The 15,277-nt window shown below is 41.4% G+C and overlaps 3 protein-coding genes across 3 annotated transcripts; all 3 read left to right on the top strand.

The window, feature by feature from the left end:
- Positions 1-99: 99 nt before the first annotated feature.
- LOC134873199 (arrestin domain-containing protein 3-like) lies at positions 100-3,257 on the top strand. The gene is made up of 7 exons (XM_063896655.1): positions 100-415; positions 1,427-1,471; positions 1,606-1,666; positions 1,871-2,021; positions 2,263-2,359; positions 2,438-2,694; positions 2,846-3,257. The coding sequence occupies exons 1-7, from the start codon at positions 157-159 to the stop codon at positions 3,086-3,088; spliced, it is 1,113 nt and encodes a 370-aa protein (XP_063752725.1). The 5' UTR covers positions 100-156; the 3' UTR covers positions 3,089-3,257.
- Positions 3,258-6,218: 2,961 nt separating this feature from the next.
- On the top strand, positions 6,219-8,771 carry LOC134873129 (arrestin domain-containing protein 3-like). The gene is made up of 6 exons (XM_063896553.1): positions 6,219-6,585; positions 6,699-6,759; positions 6,855-7,002; positions 7,097-7,193; positions 7,501-7,757; positions 8,357-8,771. Exons 1-6 carry the CDS (start codon positions 6,327-6,329, stop codon positions 8,597-8,599), a joined length of 1,065 nt encoding a protein of 354 aa, XP_063752623.1. The 5' UTR covers positions 6,219-6,326; the 3' UTR covers positions 8,600-8,771.
- A 1,507-nt stretch (positions 8,772-10,278) lies between these two features.
- Positions 10,279-12,501, top strand: LOC134873168 (arrestin domain-containing protein 3-like). Its single transcript, XM_063896620.1, has 6 exons — positions 10,279-10,537; positions 10,633-10,693; positions 10,796-10,967; positions 11,065-11,152; positions 11,233-11,489; positions 11,859-12,501. Exons 1-6 carry the CDS (start codon positions 10,279-10,281, stop codon positions 11,985-11,987), a joined length of 966 nt encoding a protein of 321 aa, XP_063752690.1. The 3' UTR covers positions 11,988-12,501.
- The last annotated feature ends 2,776 nt before the right edge of the window (positions 12,502-15,277 follow it).

Genomic DNA, 15,277 nt, shown 5'->3' with positions numbered 1-15,277 from the left:
AATAACTTAAACGAGGGGAGGGAAAACAGCCTACCGCCCTATCCGGGGTTTCTCGTGGCGACACACCCATCGCGGAAGTTCGAGGTGGGCTATTTATTCCCTCGGTTTCAGCTCGGGACAACAACTTACCGTACTTTCTTCGGAAGCTGAAGCATCATGTTAACCGTGAAGAGCCTCACCGTCAACTACAACCCCGCCGCTAATGAGGAAAACACCTTTACCAGTGGCGACTGTGTTTCAGGTGAGGTCACGCTGGAAGTGACCAAGGAGTGCAAAATAGACTCCCTATTAATTCAGTTCAAGGGGAAAGCAGAGGTGTTGTGGAGCGAGCGTCACGGCCAAACTACTGTTGTCTACCACTCCAAGGACAAGTACTTCAGCATAAAACACTACTTCGTCGGGGGAAAAGATAACGGTAAGTGCTTGAAAAAACGTGTTGAGCAATAACAATTGAAGCTTACATGGATTGGCGCCTTTGCAGAAGTTTCACACAAAAAGCTTAACGTTTATTTATGCAGAATAGATCTTTGATGCAAATCGGATATATGCATAACTATCTTATAACATTTACACGAGAAACATTTGTATTAATACATTAAACATAATAATTATTATAATAATGCTTCTTAGTGCAAAAGGTCCATGCAAACCTCTTCTAACCAACGACCGTGTATCTTTGGCTGGTTCTCTTTATGTTACCTAAGAGGAGTGGCTAAAAGGGGCAGGCAGTGGAGTGAGGACACAGCGATAAAAGAAGGGCTCAACATTCCTCTGATCTATAAAACAATATTGCAAAGGTGTATCTGAACTGTCACGAATGGATTTTACTTCAAATATTTTAGCAGAAAATTAAAACTGTTTTAAAAGCTTCTATGTGATGTGAGCCAGTGACTACGAATCCATAAGATATTCTTACTACACTAGGCAAATTAGACACACCTTGGATTTAAGGGTTTTATATCAATATGTTTTATATTTTTTTTAAAGCTTCCATGTCAGGACACCAAGTGACTGCAAATCAATTCAATATTCTATAATATTTGTGTAAAAACGCAACAATATTTAATTGGAAATGTAACCTTCTGTATTAAATAAGTTTTTTATAAAAAATCCATACATGCCAAGGAAGTTATTGAAAACCAATTACACTGTAAAGACATTTGAATTTTCACAACACTATTGATATAATATATACTTTTACACACTAAGTTATGTGTTCTTGTTCTCCAGTGTAGTACAGTAATACAAACTGCATTGATTGGTCATGAGGTCACCTGCTATGGAAATTATTTTAAATAAATGAGCCTTTTAAAAAGAAAATCACTCTGAGATTAGGATAGACATTTTCCATTTTTTCATTAGACTACATGTTTGATAGCTGAAGATACAAATGTTAATTGATGTCAATGTGCTAATTTTTCTTCAGGAGATGACAATGAAACACTGTTGACAAACCACATTGGGAAAACATGTAAGTATTTCTCTCTCTGTGCCTGTGATGAGGACACAGCTATGTAATCAAAGGGCAGTTATTTTTGTAAGGGCTGTGAAATAAACCGCCATTTAGACCTGTTCCTCTTCAACACGTCTTTTTGCTTTCTTCAGACAGCAATGTTGTTGCCCCAGGATGCCATGTTTACCCATTCACCTTTCAGATCCCCTTCCAGTAAGTAATCAATCTTATAATGGTTCTGTAATGAGTTGCAAATTCCCTCCCCACCTCCAGAAGATGAATAAATAAATGATCCTAGCAAACATCTTTTGAAAAAAACATCTTAATTAATCAACCTCAGCTTTTCACTAGTAGTTCATTTCAGTAGATCCAGGAAATGTTATCATGTTCTTCTGGCTTTTTGATTTTTTACCTTAGGGATATGCCCTCCTCCTTCAAAGGCTCTGTTGGTAAAGTCTTGTACTCACTGAATACCAAATTAAGTCGATCAATGAGGGCTCCAACTACGGATTCTACCAAGATCAACTATGTCACGAATGCAGACCTGACCAGTGACCCTGAGCTGATGGTATGTGCAGAGTAACATTCTCGAACCTGTAATTCAAACAGGGAAAAACACTTTGACTGAGTATGCATTTATCAAACCCTCACAGTATAATCTGAGACTTATCAATTCAGTAGTACACCTGTTGAATTGGCAAGGCTTCTGTCGGCACTGGATGTGGGCATTTGAGACACCAGAATAAAAGCAAATAGGTTAAGTGTTTTCTGTCAGTCGATTAAGTGTATTGCATTTGATCTTCTTTCAGCAACCGCAGCACGAGTGTAAGGATAAGAAAATGAAGTATTTCAACTCAGGAACAGTAGCCATGGATGTGAATCTTGAAAAAACAGGTTTCTTTCAAGGTGAGAGCCCTAAAACTTATATTGACACTTGTTATAAATATGCTTAGGGTTGTTTTGACACTTCTGATCTATTTGCAGGAGAAGGACTAAAGGTTATGGCCTGCATTCAGAACAACTCATCTCGGGAGATCAAGCCCAAGTACTGTGTGTACAGAAAGCATAGCTTCTTTGCACAAGGAAAGAGAAGAGTTTCAACTAAAGACCTGTTTAAAGAAGTGGGAGAGCCCATCCCTCCGTCTTCAAAACAAAATGTCACCAGAGTCCTCACCATCCCCCTTGATGTGGAGCCGTCCATCCTCAACTGCAGCATCCTGAAAGCAGAGTACAGACTCAGGGTAAGCATCCATATGGCCAGAGATGTGTCTGCTTCTTCTTATATGACCTCATACAACCTCTAATTTGTAAACTAATTATAATTGCTATAACTCATTGTTTTCATCAATGAAATTTGTTTGCAGCACCATTAAAAATTGAGTTTATCAACAGGTCTACCTTGATGTCAAATATGCTTCGGACCCAGAGATCAAATTCCCCATAGTCATCCTGCCAGTCCCTAAGGTTCCTGGTATGGAGGCACCCCCACTTGCTGCTTCTGGTTTTGGGTTTGAACCATTTGGAAATGCCTACCCACCCCCAGCAGCAGCAGCCCTAACCTCAGATCCCCCTCCTGCCTATGGAACAAGTGGAACCTACCCTTTTCTGATGGATTATAACAATAAATACTCGTGATTGGAGCCTGAAGAGACGTGTACATTTAAAATAAAATAAAGTGAATGTCCTGCTATAATTACAATTTCAATGTATATCAAATTGATGTAGTGTTGCATTTTTTAAGGATGTTCAAATCGCTATGATAATTATTGCTCTTACATTCAAAAATAAATAATAGTTACCTTCATCTTGTGCTAGAGGTTATTTGTCTTTTCAAAACGTTTCGGTCCAATTCAATATGATAGAAACTGCCACTTTCCTCTGAAATCCAGGTACCCCTCAAAGGCACGCTGTTTTTAATCATGGCTCCTAAATGGTGTAATGGGTTAAAAATAACCAACTTAAATAGACAGAAAACGCAGGTTTTAAAATGGGGGTCACGGATTTAAAAAGAGAACAGCATTGAACAGGCAGGTCTGTTCAGATGATTTATGGGAATTTAACATCTAGCATATGTTTAGTTTGAAGCATCCATCCATCCATCCATCCATCCATCCATCTTCTCCCGCTTATCCGTCAGGGTCGCGGAGGTAACAGCTCCAGAAGAGCCAGCTCTGACTGGGGGTTTCCAAGGAGCTCCCAGGCCAGCGAAGAGATATAATCCCTCCACCTGGTCCTAGGTCTACCCCTCGGTCTCTTCCCAGCTGGACGTGCCTGGAACACCTCCCTAGGGAGGCGCCCAGCTGGCATCCTCACTAGGTGCCCGAACCACCTCAACTGGCTCCTTTCAACACGAAGGAGCAGCGGTTCTAGTCCGAGTCCCTCCTGGATGACTGAACTTCTCACCTTATCCCTAAGGGAGATGCTAGCCACCCTGTGGTGAAATCCCATTTTGGCCGCTTGTATCCTCAATCTCGTTCTTTCGGTCATGACCCACCCTTCATGACCATAGGTGAGGGTAGGAACGAAGATGGCCTGGAAGACAGAAAGCTTTGCCTTCTGGCTCAGCTCTCTTTTCGTCACAACAGTGCGGTAAAGCGACTGCAGTACCGCTCCCGCTGCTCCGATTCTCACTTGAGAACAAGACCCCGAGATACTTGAACTCTTTCACTTGGGGTAAGGCTTCATTCCCTACCTGGAGTGGACAGTCCATCGGTTGACGATCAACCCCGTGAGATTGGAGTTGATCCCCCTTCATACTCCAGCTCCGCCTCTAACATAGAGGGCGGAGTTGTCGGGTTCAGGAGTTCTTCAAAGTGTTCCTTCCACCGTCCTAACACCCTATCAGTTGAGGTCAACAGCGTCCCATCCTTACTGTACACAGCTTGGATGGTTCCCTGTTTCCCCCTCCTGTGGTGTCGGACGGTTTTCCAGAACAACTTTGGTGCCGACCGAAAGTCCTTCTCCATGGCTTCTCCAAACTTCTCCCACACCCGTTGCTTTGCCTCGGTCACGGCTGAGGCTGCTGCCCTTCGGGCCTGTCGATACCTTGCAACTGCGTCAGGAGTACCCAGGGATAACATATCCCGGAAGGCCTCCTTCTTCAGTCGGACGGCTTCCCTGACCACCGGTGTCCACCAGGAGGTTCGAGGGTTACTGCCCCTTGAGGCACCTAAGACCTTGAGACCGCAGCTCCCTGCCGCAGCTTCAGCAATAGAGGCTTTGAACACCGCCCACTCAGGTTCAATGTCCCCAGCCTCCACAGGGATGCCTGAAAAGCTCCACCGAAGGTGTGAGTTGAAGGCCTCCTGGACTTGGTATTCCTCCAGACATTCCCAGTTCACCCGCACTACACGTTTGGGCTTACCAGGTCTGTCCATAAGCTTCCCCTGCCACTCGACCCAACTCACCACCAGATGGTGATCAGTTGACAACTCCGCCCCTCTCTTCACCCGAGTGTCCAAAACATGCGGCCTCAGGTCCGATGATACGATAACAAAATCGATCATGGACCTTCTGCCTAGGGTGCTCTGGTACCACGTACACTTATGAGCATCCTTATGTTCGAACATGGTGTTTGTTATGGCCAATCCATGACTAGCACAGAAGTCCAGTAGCAAACCACCACTCCAGTTCAGATCAGGGGGGCCGTTCCTCCCAATCACGCCCCTCCAAGTGTCTCCATCATTGCCCACGTGTGCGTTGAAGTCTCCCAGCACGACTAAGGAGTCCCCTTCGGGAGCCCCATACAGGTTTCTTTTCAGGGTCTCCAAGAAGGCCGAATACTCTGAACTGCTGTTTGGTGCATAAGCATACACAACAGTCAGAGTTTTCCCCCCCATAACTTGCAGGCATAGGTAGGCGACCCTCTCGTCCACTGGGGTAAACTCCAACAAAGCGGCACTCAACCGGGGGCTTGTGAGTATCCCCACACCCGCTCGCGCCTCACACCTTGGGCAACTCCGGAGAACAATAGAGTCCAACCCCTATCAAGAAGTAAGGTTCCAGAGCCAACGCTGTGCGTAGAGGTGAGCCCCACCAGATCCAACTGGTAACACTCCACCTCCCGCACAAGCTCCGATTCCTTCCCCCCTAGAGAGGTGACATTCCATGTCCCCAAAGTCAGCTTCTGCTGCCCGGGTATGGTCCGTCGAGACCCTCTGCTTTCACTGCCACCCATCCGGCAGCGCACTCGACCCCATCGCTGTTTTCCGTAGGTGGTGGGCCCGCGGGACGGGGAAGCGGAGGTGTTGCCCACGTTGCTTATTCTGGCTTACTTTTGAAAACCATCTTACAAATCCCCCAATTTTATAGAAGCACAATACTTAATTGCTTGTAGATCCCTTTATCCTAAATGTAAAACAAACCACATCACATTTGTTAATATGTCTTAATTTTCATAAACACACTACTACTACTACTACATGTAATAATGGAAAAACAAAAGTGATTTAATTTTCCTTAATAGGCTACTTATCTAAGCTCGGGATAATATGCCATTAACATATACCTTGATCTCTATACAAGGTATTTTTGGAATGTTTGTGTTTCATAATGTCAAAGAGCATATGCCATGTGTTGAGTAAATGGAATTAGTTTGACGTGATTGGAAAATATGACTTGACACATAGAAGAAAGTGTATCATGTGAGTATCATAAATGGAGATGATAATCAAGAGAGCATGCTCCCAGCGCTGCATGCTCCCTGTCACTGTGTGCGCATGTGTGTCTTTCAACTGAGAAAAACAGGTTGAACAGGATTTGTCTGCTTTAGATAACATACAGTGCCAAGCAGCTGGCCAGGGTTAACAAGTCTTGGGTTTCCTCGTGGTTTTACAGGGGAGTTTTGATTTTCTGCTGTGACTTCTTTGTAAAAATGACCATCAACAACTTTTCAATTGAATATGATGCCATCAACAGCAGAAACACCTTCACAAATGGAGATACTATTAATGGGAGAATCATCATGGAGGTTTCTAAGAAAACCACTATTCAGTCTCTTGTTTTTATAGCAGAAGGAAAGGCTCGGGTCCGCTGGAGTGAAAATCACGGGAATAATCATCACCGTGTGTACTGGGCTGATGAGAAATATTATGACATCCAACAACATATCTTGAGAGAGTCAAGACAAGATGGTAATGTGTTACATTATTACAATCATTAATATGCCGTATATTGTAGGTAATGCAAAGACTTGAGATAAAGAACAATTTGAATTGCTGTTTAAGGATAAGTTATTCTCTTCCAGGCACAGAAGCTATTGGTAAAGGAAGACATGTATTCCCTTTCGCCTTCCAGATTCCTGACGGGTCAGTAATCTTTATTTCAAATGTCTTTTTAATTTATGATTCATAATGTCATCTTCTTTTTAGGTCATAACATTTAATTTTATTGTAATTTACAGGAAAATCCCATCATCATTAAAAGCTGGCATTGGCAACATTCAACATAAACTGAAGGCAGAGCTCAAACAATCAATGAAGCTGACTAAAAAGACCAAAACACACTTCACATTTGTGTCAAAAGCAGACATGGATATCCCTGGACTTCTGGTAAGAAAGCATTCATCTATAAACCTGAAACACATTTAATGACAAATGTCTGAGCGAAAAGTTATGTAACTGAGGTTTTGGTTTGTTTTTTTAGGAACCTCAGTATGGCAGCAAGGACAAATCTGTGAAGGTATTTGGCTCTGGAATCATTTCAATGGATGATCAAACCAAGCAAATGGGATACAAACAAGGTAACAAATCTAGTCTGGTAGAAGTATTCAAGCACCTGAAAGCACTCATTCACTGCCTTTCCTTACCTAGACACATGATCTTTTGTTGCAACAGTTTCATAATAGCATAAAGGAGGTAAACAACATTACGCAGAGGTTGTGAAGTGTGTATGAGGGACAAAACAAGTCTGACAGGTTTTTGGGCCCTGTGCACTCTAAAGGTTAAACCAACATTCAACATTAGCCTTTCCAGCCAGATTGCTAAATTACTCTTAAATGATTAATAATGTTTTCAACTACTTATTGGTTTTATTTCTCGTTACTACAGGTAAAGATCTCAAAGTCACAGTTGAAGTCATCAACAACTCAACTCGTTCAGTCAAGCCTAAATTGATCCTGTATGAGAAGAAGAGCTTCTTCGCCCAGGGTCGCAGGAGAGTTTCCACAAATGATATCCTTAAGGAGAAGATGGATGCTGTCGCATCCTCTAACAAAGAGACTTTGGCCCAGGTGATCAACATCCCCAGGGAATTACCTAGCTCCATCTTAAACTGCAGCATCATCAAGGTGGAATACAGGCTGAAGGTAAACTAAACTATATGCTGCTCAAAAGATACTTTGTGGGTTGTAATCTACTCTTTCTGAGCCATTCTCCTGTACAATAGCTTCTCAGCATATGGGGCTTTTCTATGTGTCTGTTTTCATTATTTTTTTTATTTTGGTAAGTGCATGAGTTTACATTTTTTCCGCCCGGGGTTACGTAACAATTAAATAGTTCTAGTGATTTAAAACCCCTGATATAAAATATACAAAAGGACAAAGAGGACCCTTTACTTCACTGGCTGTATACTAGTAAATACTAAAAGTAATATGGCAGAACACACATCAGCGCAATAGACAAAGGAAACACTGGACACTTATACATTAACCAACTTAAGAGAGTGAAAACATGACACTGAAACAGAGGTGATCTGTAGTTACAAAACAAAGTAAGAAAGACTAGGAAGCCAAACTGACTTAAACTAGATTGATACAAAAACTTTCAGATTATGAACATTTAATCTGAAGACTCTGAGCCCATCCCTCACTCATGGTGTTTGTCTAGAGAGTTAGTTATGATGCAAAGAATCAGAAGAAGAAACTAAATATGTAACAATACAATATCAACATTCTTTTCTTCTCAGGTTCATCTAGATGTCAAATATGCTTCAGACCCAGAGATCAAACTCCCCATCGTGATCCTTCCTGCGTCTGAGGATACTCCTAAAAAACAACCAGCTTCTGAAGCTGACTTTTGGTTTAATGCATTTGGGAACCCAGAACATTCACCCTGGAGCCTGGCACCACAACCACCAGCAGCCGCCAATGCTATGGATCCTCCACATCCCTATGGAGCACATGCACTACACTATACCTCCTTGCCTTAAATAACAAAACTATTCTTTGTGAGTTTCCATTCATGTTGATGCCAGATGTCTATTTTATTGTGAATGTATTGTTAATTTGTCCTTTTTGTATTGTTATGTACATATGGAACATACAACGACTTTGTACAGTTTTTAATCAGATGGTGAATTAAACATGATTCATAAAATGTTATTTCACAATTGTATTTGTTTACCTTATAAGCAATACAAAGATGAGGTGAGATGTGCTTTAGTGTTATTCGAATGCTTTTTGGTAACAATTTGGCTCTATATCGCAGTTTCTTTGACCAAAGAGTTGAATAATTTATTTTCTACCTACTGATAATTGTATCATTCCTCCTTTCTATATGTCAACTCACACACAGTACAGTAATAAAATATTATTTAAAGAAACTTGAGACTCTCAAAGAGAAAATTAGCCTGTGGCGTCTTCTAGCAAACAGACTGGCCAACATCCCTGGAGATGAACAGCCCTCCACCTTGAACTGCTACACATACGGTCAATGGAAAGGCTGTGGACGGTGTGCTGACCCTGAATCTGTCCACCCTTATGGTGTTAAGGAGTTTTCTAGATGTTTCATTGGTTAGATCTCCAGAAGTAAAACCTATTGGTTGTGATTCTTTTATGCAAAACATCTTCTGGTAAGGAAGCCACCATTCTGAATCAGATTCAGAATCAGAATCCCTTTATTGGTCCGATAGAGGGGTAATTTAAATTTGCTACAGCAGTAACAGAGCACAAAGACAGCTTTACAAAAGAAAATATGCAATTAAAAAAATATTAAGATAAAGAAAAACACACAATTTACAAAATACACATCCTGAAGGCGATATAGCAGCCAGGTAAATATTGCACTGTTATTAATAATGGCATATCTATGTTTATATATTGCACATATTTAAGGCATAACGTAAACGCTAAAGAGAGCCCACTGTATATTTCCTTAATGTTCAAGGGGCCCGATTATGCTCTTTTGGGTGTTCATTTTCCTGTAGTGTTATATAGATTTTTGTGCATTTAAGTGGTCTGCAAAGTTTACACTAGAGGGAGTTCTCTCACACACACTCCCCCCTGCCTGAAACGCCTCCATTGTTGGACTCCTTTGTTTACTTTGTTAACGCTTGCCACTTAATTGGTAAGTGCTCCAACACATTGTAAGCAATAGACTAAGGGGCGGCACCTCTCTAATTGGTTGACTATTTGTAACAGAACCAGCCAGCTAACCAATCAGAGCAGACTGGGCTCTGGTTTCAGACACAGGGTGAACAGATGTGCTGCAGCACAGGCATTATGAGAAAAATATAGTACCTTTTTGAACATTAAAACCTGGAGACATGTCACAGTAGAGGCACAAAATACAAATTTGAACCTGAAAATGAGAATAATATGTCCTCTTTGATGTCATCTTTATTTATTTGGCCAACTTAAGCTTCCAAGGCTGGAGGCTAGAGTTACCTGTGTGAAAATGACACCTGCAGCTCTTGATCACGTGATCATGTCTGACACAGATACAGCTACAGGAGATTTCCACTGCTACAGTGCGTACACCAGGTGACTCGGTCCTTATTCATCACTTCAATTCAAACCTGCTTTCTGTACATTTACAGGAGTTATTTTTAAGGAGGATTGTTGTTGTAGTTTCATACCACTTGGGAAAATTATTTGGTGTAGTCTTATCATGACTGTAAAGCATCTCTCTCTGGATTACAACAAAGTGAGCGAAAGAGGAACCTTCTCTCCCGGGGACATCCTCTCTGGCAGGGTGACTGTTGATACAAGCAAGGAAACCAAAGTGCAGTGCTTATTGGTCAAAGCCAAAGGAAAAGCTAAGGTCACATGGCAGGACCAAGAAGGAGAAGCCACGGGGACGCACAGCGACAAGAAGAAATACTTTTATTTTGAACATATTATTCTTCAGGATAAAAAAAAAGGAGATGGTTAGTATTGTCTCTCTATTTGGCAAAGCAAAAGGAAAGACCTTTTAAATGTATGGATAGTTTATAGTCTAAAAAAACATTTTCTTGCTTTTAAGGTTCAGAAATCATCCGCCCGGGGAGAAATGTGTATCCATTCACCTTTGTGATTCCAAATATGTGCGTGTGCTTATTAAGGCTAACCCTTTGCATGGAATATTTATAGTAAAAACTTCATTCATAATTAAATACTCTCCTATAATATGAATTTTTACCCTCCAGAGATATGCCTTCATCTTACAAGGGGAAATGGGGCACCATTACATACAGTTTGATGGCAAAGCTGACTCAGTCCATCTGGCTTGTCCACAAAACTAAGACTGAGGTCCCTTTTCTGACCAAGTCTGAGTTTCCCTTTGCCTCCAAATCAGATATGATAATCATTGGACTAAAGGTATGTCATTGGTTTTCAGTTTACTTCCGTTTTTTCTATCAGTTCCTGTTCAACTTTACAAGTTTACTTCCTGACAGCGTATGTGCTTCCTTTGTAGGAACAACAATATGCAACCAGGATATCATTTTATGGCTCTTCAAAGGTTACTATGAATGTAACCTCAGAAAAAATGGGAGTAAAGCAAGGTAAATAGACTTTATAAAGAACATATTTTTTGGTGGCCTTTACTGAAACATTAATGATTTATTTTGACTCCCAAATTCAGGTGACGCTGTTGGAATCTCTGTAGAGATACTCAATGACACTACACACGTGGTAACACCCAAATTCTACCTGTGTGAAAAGCAAACCTTTGTTGCTCAGTCAAAGAGAATAGTGCACACAAATGAGAGCCTCTTTTCTTCAGGAGACGCTGTCCCAGCTGAGAGCACTTTGACTATAACCAAAGTTTTGAGTATCCCTCCACAGCTCCACCCTACCTTCTTCAACTGCTGCATGATGAAACTCGAGTACAGACTCAAGGTATTGTGTCATATTGTGTCATCTTAAAAAAAAAAACCCCACTCTACTTGGATTTAAAGTGGTTACAAAAACACATCTGCTAAGAAAAAGGACATTGCATAATGTCAATAGCACCACACAGTGGCTGAATGAGGGGCAGAGACAGAGAAAGAAAGAGGGAGGATAATATGGCGTGTCTACACACTGATGATGGGTACATGTAGTACACAGTGTCATCTTTCCTGTTCTGTATATCAGCTTTAAATGTTTACGTATTTAGAACAAATCTGTTGTGACAAAGAGCAAGAGCAATAAATGGCCACTGCACAAAGAGAAGAAGGGAAGAAGATACAGTACAGAGAATAATTAAACATATGTTTATGGTTGCAGGTCACTCTTGACATCCCTCTGGCAAGAGACTCAGAGATCAAACTTCCTCTGGTCATTCTGCTGGGTTCCCCAAAACCACATCAACAAAAACCGAAGAGATCCATCTGGTTCAGGAAGCTTCCGGGTTAAACATGTGCATAAGATCAAGTACCAGATGTCAGTGTGCTGTATGACAAGGAGAAACAGGACTTAACATAACAACACACACAATAAATGTTTAAAATAGCTGCTTCTACATGAGTTTAAACTACCTCAAGGGCCTCAGAATTCACTGTGTGTTCTCTTGTCCACTAGATGGAGATGTGTGTCACTAACCCAGCAGTAGTGTTTGATTTGTTGGAGTGTATCTACTCAAATGAAAGAATCCTTTACTTAAGTTAAAATTCCATTACTACAATGTCAACCTGTAAAGTCTCTCCTGTCTGTGGTGTTATTAGATCAATATGGATGCATGTTTGCATAATATATAGCATGTTATGGTTGAAGATATAGAGGTATGGCTTGTTTAACTGTATACACTTTATATGGGTAGTTTAGTTTAACTAAGTAAACAAATCTGTTTTGATTTGGGAAAATCTTTGCTTTTTTGTTAAATAATGGATTGCTTTTTACAGTTATTAAAATTAAACCAGTGAGAAGTTTAGCACGGAAATGTTTCTTTGGTAGAACTGCTAACAATGTTTCTCAACCACACCTTTTCAGAAGCCAAAACGGTTGGTTTAATCTTAAACTATTTTTATTTATATGTCTACTATTCTTTTTCTAAATTATGTATTAAGGGCTACTGCTAAATTAGAGTGTATAAAGTTGCATCAAATGGAAATGTAGTAAAAATAACCAACATTTTTACTCAAGAACATCAACTGAGTAAATCTGCTTAGTCACTATCCATCACTTATGTATGAGGCCCTAACTAATTGGATAGATATGAATGATTAACACATAAGAAGCCATTTGTTTTAGTCTCACAACGACTGATGGGAACATTCATGGCAGCACAAGGGACAAACAATGACTCAGTAAGATCTTAGAATTATCGGTAGGGGTTTCTCACGCTCATCCACTCTAGCAACAGAGGAAAGTATTGAACAAAGGCACATTCATGATTCTAACAGTACATGTGTTACCCAACCAGCCTTTAAGTGAAACCAGGCCCATGTTCTTGTCAGAGCCTAAGACATCTCTCCCTGCCCAGGAGGGAAACATGTTGAGAGCTGAGCATTTTATGGTCTGGATCCATCCTGGATTACATCTGGCTATTGTGACAACGCACACAACACACAAACCTACCCAGAGAGAGCACAGATACGTCTTTACAATTTCACATTAAACCCACAAAACAGAGAAGAAAATTGACAGTGTTCCACCCTAGACATCAATAATAAAAAAGCCTAGGAGTGACCATCAAACAGGCTTCAAAACTCATGGTTCTGGTGTACATGTCCTCTGCACTGCTGTGGTGGGAATTGAAAAATTATGCTGCAGCTGACTTTTCATCTTGTGTTACTTGAGCCTGTTAAATTGTATTGTAATATTTGAGTGGAAACACATTAAATGTCATTCAAATACTATGTCAAACAGTCTTAAAGGTATCATTTATTGTAAGTAGCTGTAATAAATGTGATCGTATAATGACTATGTGGCTAGAGGAGAGCTGACAGCCTTTGACAGCAAATGATGGAACAATGGGGTCTAAATGCTGTATTTTGAATAGAAGTTGGCAGTGAGGCTTTTCAGATTGCAAACGCAGTGCAGATTTAGCTAATCCTGCCTCCTACACCTGCCTAGAGATCTCTGCAAAGCAGCAGGGTTGACCATGTTCTTCATTAGAAGAATATGAACTTTTATTGTGGTTGGGTATAATGCGGAACACAGTGTTGATTCCTCTACTCCCTAAATCCCACAGTTGCGTGTCATTTTCTTAATTTTTTCGGAGGCAGTTGTGGTGTTGGCTGTGCTGTAGCAGAGCCTGCCTGGTAACTACTCTGGCTCCGTGTACAGTGTGCAGGCCGTCAGCCAGCCAGCCAGCTCCCTCCCTTCTCACACGTACACACACATAGACACGGGCACGGGCACGGCACACACACACACACACACACACACACACACACACACACACACACACACACACACACACACACACACACACACACACACACACACACACACACACACACACACACACACACACACGCACACACTTGCCTGGTTTTGGAGAAGGGGTATGGAGGTGTGGCCTCTGGCACCTCCCATCTCCATAGCCAGAGCGAGTACCATGACAACCATGCGGGCCTGCTGGCGACTCCCTGTCTTCATCGGCCACGGTTGCCATGGTAACTCCCCAAAGGGGCTCCCGCAGATCAGCGGGACGGCCGTCCAGTTGACTAACCCTCTCCCAGCTGGGGAACGGCTGAGAAAGCGAGTAAGAGAGAGGAGTGGAAGGGAAGGGAGGGCGTGTGTGTGTGTGTGTGTGTGTGTGTGTGTGTGTGTGTGTGTGTGTGTGTGTGTAGGATGGCACAGAAGAGCCTGAGGAGGGAGAGATAGACAGTGTGCTACAGTGGAAGAGAGAGGAACCTCAGAAAGACACACAGGAGACAGCTAGTCTGACCTGCAGAAGCAGCCTATCTCTGCCTACATGCAGCCTTCAGCAGCTAGCATGATAACAGTGAACAGAAAAGCTTTGATGGAAAAACACATTTATCTGAACACAGCATATTATGTTTACATTAAATTCTCTGTGTCTCTTGTGATGGCAGCTTTAAAGTACTGTATATGCTCATTTACATGATTGAAGTGAATCTCTTTTGTCGTTCTATAACCAATATGCCATGAAGATTCATCTCCGAGAAACTGTCGTCTTTCTCCCTTTTTCCAATCATGTCAGTGACAAGAACCACATTTTGAGTGTGGACCCAGTAGACTAGGGCCACAGATGGCTCTGTGTAAGTAGTGTGGTTGGAGAAAGAAATGGCAATACTAGGTTCGTTGGCTAGAGAGTACTGAGGGGCTTTTTCTACTCTCTAATTGCTCCAAGCTGTGTCCCCTTGAAGGGACAGAGACACAGATTTCCATGTGAGAGTAGGATCAGGAGCTATCAAAGTGAAGGGCTTTTCAAACCAGTGTAAATGAATTTAAAGCTCATGTTTGATTATTATATTAACATTATATTAATCTGTAAAAACGATGGTGATGTTGGGCATGCTTCAATATCACATAAAGAAACAGGTGATTCAGTTAAGTACATCATAATGAAGTTTTTATTTTGGAAAAGGAGAGAGATAAACTTCCCATAGTAAACATTTTCTGATCTAATGCAAGTGCAGAAAAGTTTGAATTCTTCTTTTTCATATAAAACCTTTCTCATTATTTTAAACGTATAAAAAAGTGACACAAGGCAATTCTGTCAATGTTACAGAAGG

Source organism: Eleginops maclovinus, chromosome 12 (assembly GCF_036324505.1).
Source record: "Eleginops maclovinus isolate JMC-PN-2008 ecotype Puerto Natales chromosome 12, JC_Emac_rtc_rv5, whole genome shotgun sequence".
NCBI classification, from domain to species: domain Eukaryota; kingdom Metazoa; phylum Chordata; class Actinopteri; order Perciformes; family Eleginopidae; genus Eleginops; species Eleginops maclovinus.
Note: the sequence above shows the minus strand (reverse complement) of the source record. Positions and strands in the feature narration are given on the sequence as shown.